At 41.0% G+C, this 9062-nt stretch overlaps 1 protein-coding gene across 1 annotated transcript; it reads left to right on the top strand.

Moving 5' to 3' along the window:
• Nucleotides 1–985: 985 nt before the first annotated feature.
• LOC131860060 (uncharacterized) lies at nt 986–7848 on the top strand. Its single transcript, XM_059214413.1, has 2 exons — nt 986–1098; nt 7593–7848. The coding sequence occupies exons 1-2, from the start codon at nt 986–988 to the stop codon at nt 7846–7848; spliced, it is 369 nt and encodes a 122-aa protein (XP_059070396.1).
• Nucleotides 7849–9062: the final 1214 nt, after the last annotated feature.

Raw genomic sequence — 9062 nt, 5'->3', positions numbered from 1 at the left:
AAAGATTATAGACTAGTTTAAACAGGGTTTCGTTATGTGATTATTGTTAATATCGAATTGCTCGAGTCAGTTTAGGAGCAAGTTAAATTACATGGTTGATTTTAAATATTAAATGCATGTTGTATATGCTGTTGGAAAAGAAAGTTTTGAATTTAATTGCAATAGAATTAATTGTATTCTGTTGGGTTTTTTTTTTATAGAAAGGTTAAATTGAATTAATTGAGAAAATCAATTTTAAATTGAAAAGCAAGTAAATATATTGATATAGTTGGGAAATAAGTATTTTTGTAATTTATTTTAAATAAAAATTTTAAATCCAAAAATGAGATTTTTGGTCAAACTTCTCCCATTTTAACCTAGACTTTTGGAAAATATTGGGGATGGAATTTTTTTTTGGAGAAAAAAAAAAAGATATTTCTAGAAAATATTTTGGAGGAAAGATTTGGGGATTTTGGAAGGAGAAGGATTTCTTGAGCTGCAGGTTGGGGCTCTTCATCAGATCCTTTCTAGGAATGCTTACTGAGGTAGGAATTCTGGTTATCAGTTAGTTATTGTTTAAATTTTAAAAAAAAATGGGCATTGGATGTTCTTCATGCTATTTGGTTTTAATTTCTCCATTGATTGCCTCAAGGTTATGAATCATTGTGGAATTAGTTGGTATTGGTTTATTGTTTGCATCCTTGCATGGAAAATGAGCTTTCTTATGCCCAAAAGGATTATCCTTTCAATTTTGAAAACCTCTCATATTCTAGAAATTTCTGTGTTGTTTTAAAAATGAAATAAAAATTGTTTGTTTTAAGTCTCTGAGAGACTGACTGTGTTTTTTATTCACAGTAAATAAATGTTTAAAAAAAAAAATTCTTTGAGTCTCTAGGAGACTGTTTTCTTTTTTACTATGTTTTGCACAGTAATCAATTTTTTTTAAAAAAATGAAAAAAAAATTAAAAAATGTGGAAACCCCAACCACGTGGGAGAGTACCCCACCATGAGGAGGGGTGCTGCTTGTCCATTGGGTAGCAGCGCTTCCCATGGGGGCTGCGTGCTCCCTTTGGGAACAGCAGCGCTCCCATGGGGGCTGTGTGCTCCCATTGGGCAGCAGTGTGAGCTCCCAAGGGGGGGGCCCACGTGGGTACCCTCCCCCATATAATGTTGTTTTTTTTTTTAGTTTTTAAAAAATGGTTTTTTTATGTATTTTTTTTAATTCAAAAAAATATATATATAATATTTTAATATTATTTAATGGTAATTTTTAATTAAGTTTTTAATTGTGATTAATGTGGCATAAATTATAATTCATGATTAATTTGAAATTAATTAATTGTATAATGGAATATATACGTTAATTAATATTCAAATTTCATTTTATGATTAACGCACTTTTTCTAATTAAATTCCAGAGTTGCTAATTTCGCAATTAAATATTAATTGGTTATATTTTGATTAATCTTGCATTAATAAATATATACCTTAATTAATAGCTAATTTGGGTAATTGTCTAATTGAGGAAGTATTGTTTTAAAAAAAAAAAAAAATAGAATATTATTTTATTGGAAAATTGTTGAAATATGATATATTTACTAATTGATTATGTTAAATAATTTTTTTTTATTCGAGAACATATCATTTGAGTAATTGAGAAGTAAATGAAATATTTTATCATTGGATATTTTGATCATTTAAACGATATACTATTGGAAATTAATAATGTATTGTTTGGAATGTTGGTGAGTTAATGGTAATTTCAATTTGTAAAACAAACGGTATAGTTATAATCTTCCTCTGTTTTGAGACATAGGCGAATGGACCATTGAGATTGTGGTATTGTACTCACCTGATAACGGTGGTTTTTCTGTCAATGCAATTCAAAAACTTAGATCATTAGAAAACTTGATTGACTATTAATGTTCAAATCAATATGAGAAATATTGTCTTTTCCGGTTATTGCCTTTGCGAGTTTAATTTTTGTATTCGTTGTTGCCTAAGTAATGGCAAGTCGTGCTTTGTTTGATTGGACCCAATCGTATGGTTGATTTGGGTACCTGTTTCAATCCTCTGTCCCAAGTTGACTGTTGTTTTGTGGTAGTGTCATATTTGGTCATATCCTTTGTGTGGGTGTCGAATGATGATTCGTGGTTGACCATAGTTGGTCAGGTCTCTAGTTAGAGTACTATCTGTTAGTGCACCTCATATGAAGTCATGTTTGACCAAATGGTAGATTTCTCTATTTTGAACTCCGTTCGTCTGACCATGTGTATTCCTTGGTTTTTGAGTTCGTCTAAGTATAGTCTAGTGTCGTATGGGAAAGTGGCTTTCGATTGGGGGTTGCACCCAAAGTGGCTGCTGGGTAACCCATCGAAAGTGAGTCTAATAAGTGATAACCTAACAGTAGATTAGAATGTAATCTCTAAGTAAGATAATTGTTCCTCATGTAGGATTTGAGAAATACAAATCCACAGAACCCAAAAGAAACCTGCATGCAAGAAACCTGTCACGGAGAAAGAGAGAGAACGAATACAAGGGTTTTGGCTCTGACAAAGAGAAAAGATGTATTATCAGAGAAAAATGAATCAAGAATATGAATAATACAAGAGATCAATCCTTATAAAGGAGATCAACACCAAAAGGAAAACCTAACCCTAAGGTGTGAGCATTTAATAATTAAATATTAATTATTAAATGACTAATGTATGCATAAAGAGAAATCTTAAGAGGAGAGCAAAGTTAATTAATTACTTTACTCTAACACCCCCCCTTAAGATGAGCTACAATGCAGAAGAAAGCAAAGGAACTACAATGCAAAAGAGGGTCCCGGCAACAAGGCCTGATGAGGTACCCGAATACAAGAAAATCTCTATAAAGTGGAGTAAAGGAGAAAACCCAGTGGGAAAAAACTCCTCTCCAAAAAGAGATAAAGAATCATGCTGAAAAGAAAACATGAAGGAAGGAAGGCCTCACTGAGACCCCCCAAGGACAACTTCCTTCACCCCAAGCATTGAGCGCAACTGAAGATAGCGCGGAGATGCCAAAGGTTTAGTGAAGATGTCAGCAACCTGCTCCTTTGTAGGAATGTACTCCAAGATGAGAGAACCATCCTGAATCAATTGCTTGATGAAGTGCATGTGGATTTCAATGTGCTTTGTTCGCTGATGCTCCACTGGGTTGCGTGAAATGTGAATGGCACTCTGGTTGTCACACCAAAGAATAGTGGGACAATCTAGAGGAAACCCAAACTCTGTCATCGACTGCCGAAGCCATAAAACCTCCTGACTGGCTAACACTACTACTCGGTACTCAGCCTCTGTAGATGATAATGCAATAGCAGACTGCTTCTTGCAAGACCATGTAATAGAACCAGAACCAAGGCAAAAAACGAAGCCAGAAGTAGACTTCCGATCATTGACATCACCAGCCCAATCAGAGTCAGTGAAGCCAATGATATGAGGGGATCCTGAAGAGTAGTGAATGCCATAATGTGTGGTGCCCCGAATATATCTCAAAATACGTTTGGCTTCTTGCCAATGGCTCTCATGAGGATCATGGGAGAACCGAGAGACAAGGCCAACCGCAAAGGAAAGATCAGGACGAGAATGTGTCAGGTACAACAGACTGCCAACCAACTGCCTATATAAAGTGGGGTCTACTGAAGGAGTAGAGCAAGTGGAAGACAAAACAACACCTGACTGAAATGGAGTGGGGGCAGCCTTGCAATCAAGCATGCCAAATCGCTGAAGCATATCAAGAGCATACTTCTCCTGAAAAATGGAAATCCCATCCGAAGACTGAATAACCTGTAGACTCAGAAAGAAGTGCAAGAGACCAAGATCTGTCATCTCAAACTACTCCATCAAAGCTCTCTGAACACTCTGAATCATGGAGGATGAGCTACCTGTAATGATGAGATCATCTACATATAGCACTAGAATCAAAAGATCACCCTCCTGACGTTGAATATAGACTGTGTGATCGGAATGATAGCGTGTGAAGTGCGAGGAAAGCAAGAAGGAGTCCATCTTCTCATACCAAGCCCTGGGGGCTTGTTTGAGACCATATAATGAACGTCGAATTCTGCAAACCAAAGAAGTGTCCTGCACAAAACCCTGAGGCTGCTCCATATAGATCTCCTCATGTAGGTCTCCATGCAAGAAGGCACTCTTCACATCCATCTGAAACACTGTCCATCCCTGTGAAGCTGCAAGTGAAAGTACCAGGCGTATAGAATTCATCTTGGCAACAGGAGCAAAGATCTCAGAGTAGTCAATACCCTCTACCTGAGAAAACCCCTTCGCAACAAGACGGGCCTTATACTTATCAATAGAACCATCTGCAGCATACTTGGTACGATACACCCACTTGCATCGAACCAACTTTCTTCCCTTAGGAAGAGGACAAAGATCCCAAGTATGATTCTTCATCAAAGAAGAATACTCCTCATCCATGGCCCTATCCCACTCTGGGTGTCCTGTCGCCTCTGAAAACTTTTGAGGATCATCTGAAAGGGTATGACTCAAAAGACTAGAACCAGATGTCTGAGCACGAGTGCGACGAGTATCTGAAGGATCACCTGCCAAAGAACCAGCTGCATCAACAGTATCACGGGCCCACTTCGGCAAAGACGGAGCAACTGGTGGTGGTGGAGATGGTGGATCATGATCTACATCATCCTCAAGAGATAAGTAATCCTCAAGAGATGAAGAGGAAGGAGTAGGCAATGAGGGAGAAGCTGGTGATGGAGAATCCATCTGAGGATAGCACTCATCAAACTGGACATCCCGCCGAAACAAGACCTCTCTGGAATCAGGATCAAACAACCTGTATGCCTTAACATCCTCACAGTAGCCAACAAATATGAGTGGTCGGCTCTTCCTCTCCATGGCTATCCGCTGAGAATTAGGAATAAATGCCCAAGCCTCACTACCCAAAACTCGGAATGTAGAAACATCAGGCTTGACATGGGTCCAAGCCTCCTCAGGAGTCATATGTCGTAATGCCTTATGGGGCATCCGATTCTGAATATAATTGGCACAATTGATTGCCTCAGCCCAAAATGAAGAACTCATAGCTCGAGACTGTATCATACAATTTGCCATCTCCCGTAAGGTTCTGTTCTTTCTCTCAGCAACACCATTCTGTTGAGGGGTATAAGGAACTGTAAACTGATGCTGTAAACCATGCTCAGTGCAAAAATCTCTGAAAGCCTGATTTACATACTCCCCCCCATTATCTGTGCGTATCCTCCTGATAGAAAGTCCAGATTGCTTCTCCACAAATGTCTTAAACTTCCTGAAAGAGTCAAAGACATCAGATTTGTACTTAAGAAAGTACACCCATGTACGTCTGGAGAAGTCATCAATAAAAGTGAGTACATAACGGGCCCCTGAAAAAGAAGGAGTCGGAAAGGACATAAGATCACTGTGTACCAACTCTAGGGCTGCCCTAGCATGAGAGGCTCGACCCTTAGGAAAAGGATCTCGATGATGTTTGCCAAGGACACAACCATGACATACACCATCTATACAAGAAATCTGTGGAAGCCCAATCACAAGTGCCTGTGTACTCATCTGCTGTAGATATCTGTAATTGACATGACCAAAACGCTCATGCCAAAACCTGCTCACTAAATCGGCATGTGCTATAAGAGAGGAACCAATAGTGTCTGAACTCTCAAAGCCATCAAAACTATATAAGTGAGATGCAGAATCCACACTCCCAGTAGCCACAACTAAGTCAGGATCATGAAGATCTCGAATAACCACATCATGTGGAGAGAACTCAACTGTCTTACCAGAGCCAGAGTGGCAAATCTGATAAACGGATAGAAGGTTTGTCGAAATGTCAGGAACAAAAAGCACATCCTGAAGACAACCACCATCCAATGAAACAGTACCAGAACCCTGAATGGAAAGTTGTGCTGAGTCACCAACTGCAATATGTCTAGTGCCTGTAGGAGCAAGAGCGGTGACCAAATCCTGTGTGTGTGTCATATGGTGAGAGGCACCAGAATCTAGAATCCAAGTGGACGCTGAGGACAATGCTCGTGCAGAAAGAGCATGACCTTTCCCTGTGGGTTGTGAAGGAGGCTGTGGTGCACTGATATTATGCTGCTGCATGGCTTCCTCCAAAGCCTCTAAACGTTTCCAACACCTGGAAACGGGATGTCCTTCCTTGCCACAAAAACTACAAGGATCACCTGATTTCTTCTTAGTCTTGGAGGAAGACTCACCAGACTTTGAAGATTTGCCCTGTTTAGAATTGAATTGTGGTTTTGAATCAGACTTAGGTGGTGGCTTGGAGGGATTCTCACTAGCCTCTGAATCTTTCTTAGGCTTCGGTTTCTGCTTCTGTTTTCCTTTGGAGGGCTGGGCTACCAATGCTTGGTTCTGTGAACCTGAAAGGGAATCCAATTGCTTAAGCTTAGCTTGCTCACGAGTCAGACGATCACAAAAGACCTCAAAAGAAGGCATGACATGGCGAGCACCCAAGGCATCCATGGTGCTATAGAAGGTCGAAGAGAAGATCTGAAATGGACCCCGAAGCTTAGAGAGAATCAGGAAAATGCACTCTGTATCAGTCTTAGTCTTACCACAACCCTGCAAGATTGATCTTTACTGTTTGAACTTCATCAGAAAGTCCTCAATAGAAGGAAACGAATCAGGTACCAAGGAAGTTAACTCTGCCTCAAGCTACAAAGCTCTGAACTCGTTGACAGTACCAAAAAGTCCTTCAAACTTGATCCAAATGGCTCGAGGAGTGAGACAACCCTCAAGATGAAACTGAAGACTGTTGGAAATGTGTAAAGCCATCAATCCCATAGCCTGATCCATATTGTTCCGGTGCTGCATAATCTCAAAAGGACGTGTCAACTGAGGCTGAACCTCATCCAAACAGGACCATAACCCTTTTAACTGGAGAAGAGTCATCATGCGACCCTTCCAAGTGTGGTATAAATGCGGTGTGAGAGATTCAATAGGTCTGTCTGCCATCCTGTGAACTGTGCCTCAACTGCTCTGAATTTTTAATTATTATTAAGTGGTCTTTCAGAACTAGACAGAAGATGCAGAAGGGGGTTTGATTTTTTTGTATTGGTGTTTGTAAATTCTGATTTTCTGATGTAAATAATAGAAAGCAAGAGAAAACACCCCCCCACAATGCAAAAAACTAATCCCCAGTTCAAATTGAAAGCCAGAAAATGATAGAAAGCAATAACGGGTTGAGACAAAATTTGGAGCACCTAAAAAATTTTCTAATGAAATAGACTGTAGATCTGGAAAGAGCACAGAACCACCTTTCCGACGCCTATTTGCTTTCGAAAAACAAAGTCCGTATGCAAAAGATATGGCTCCTGGAGTGCAAAAAACTTGTTCTGACTTTGACTGGCAAAAAACACTACAAAACGGCAAAATCAGAGAAAAGACCTCCATCAATTAGATCGGGCTCGGAACCAGCTTTCCAACGCCTATTTGTTTCCAAAAAACAGAGATCGGACGTCCAAGTTATGCCCGATTTTGTAAAACTGCTCCTAAAGGGACCCAGATGGGCCTTTAAGCCCTCAAGGGCTTAAAAAAAAATCAGCCCCTGGTCTTCTGGGTGACCAGGGGCGGGCGCAGGAGGCAGCGGCGCGGGGGCGGCGCTGGGGCGGCACGGCTGGCGGCGGGCGGCGCGCTGGCTGGGCGTGGGCGGCACGCGGGCTGCGGGCGGGCGGCTGGCGGCGGTGCGCGGGCTGCTGGCGGCGAGCGGGCTGCGGGTGCTGCACCGGCTGCGCGGCGGAGGTTACCGCCGGCGGCGGCGATGGCCGGGCGGCGAGCCGCCTGGAAGCGCACCGGTGGCGTGCTGGGCTGCGCATTTTTGTAATAAAAACTGCGTTGTGTTTTATATTTTTTTAAATTTTTTTTTTGAAAATCCGCCTCGAAATTCGTGCCCTAGGGTCGTACGGCCTTGGGGCCAAAAAAAAATTTGCCTCCTAGTGCAACTGTGTCCAAATCGAACGAATTCTATATGGAAATAGGGGTTTTTGGGTGCTACGAGCTCAACGGTGAGGTCCGTTTGGGCTCAAAGTGCACCGAAAAAAAAATACCCCCCTATTCCAAAATAAAAAACAGAAGACAAACACAGATCTGATGCAACCAAAACCTGGATCTCAAAATCTTTCAAAAGTCTGAACAAGCTACAACAGATCCAGCTCTGATACCATGTAGGATTTGAGAAATACAAATCCATAGAACCCAAAAGAAACCTGCATGCAAGAAACCTGTCACAGAGAAAGAGAGAGAACGAATACAAGGGTTTTGGCTCTGACAAAGAGAAAAGATGTATTATCAGAGAAAAATGAATCAAGAATATGAATAATACAAGAGATCAATCCTTATAAAGGAGATCAACACCAAAAGGAAAACCTAACCCTAAGGTGTGAGCATTTAATAATTAAATATTAATTATTAAATGACTAATGTATGCATAAAGAGAAATCTTAAGTGGAGAGCAAAGTTAATTAATTACTTTACTCTAACACCTCACACATGGGACGAGTGCTAACACAGACTCAACATGTTGTGAGAAGGCCTGAAATGGCAAACCATCATCCTTGTCTTCACGAGAGGATGTGAGGGTCCAGATGAGGCTTGGATGGGCCGGAGGTTCGGATTAGGTTGCCAGGGTAACCCAGTGTATGGGGTCGGAACCTATGAAGACCTGCCATGGTAACCATACCAGGTTGTGTGATGACACTTGTCCCTACGTTCGCTAGTGTGTTGTCATTTTGTCCTGTTAGGAGCACGTTTGTGGGTCGTCCTTTTGTCTATGCCCTTGTGAGTATCGGGTTTCATGTTAGACCTTGGGTGGTGATGACTCAGTTTTGTGGATGCTCCAATGGACCTTTGTATTAGCTTTGATTATGTTCAGCTGGATCCTTTTCTTTTCAGGGATCGTTTATCTATTTATTGACCGATGTGGTCGTTTGTATATTGATTATGTTTCGCCTTGATGGTCGGATTGTAATGGTGTAACCTCATGTATTCTTAACTTTATTAATTATCAGAGGGGTCTTGCAGTTGAGCAGACTCGAAGAT

Source organism: Cryptomeria japonica, chromosome 2 (genome assembly GCF_030272615.1).
Source record: "Cryptomeria japonica chromosome 2, Sugi_1.0, whole genome shotgun sequence".
In the NCBI taxonomy this organism is placed as follows: Eukaryota; Viridiplantae; Streptophyta; class Pinopsida; order Cupressales; family Cupressaceae; genus Cryptomeria; species Cryptomeria japonica.
Note: the sequence above shows the minus strand (reverse complement) of the source record. Positions and strands in the feature narration are given on the sequence as shown.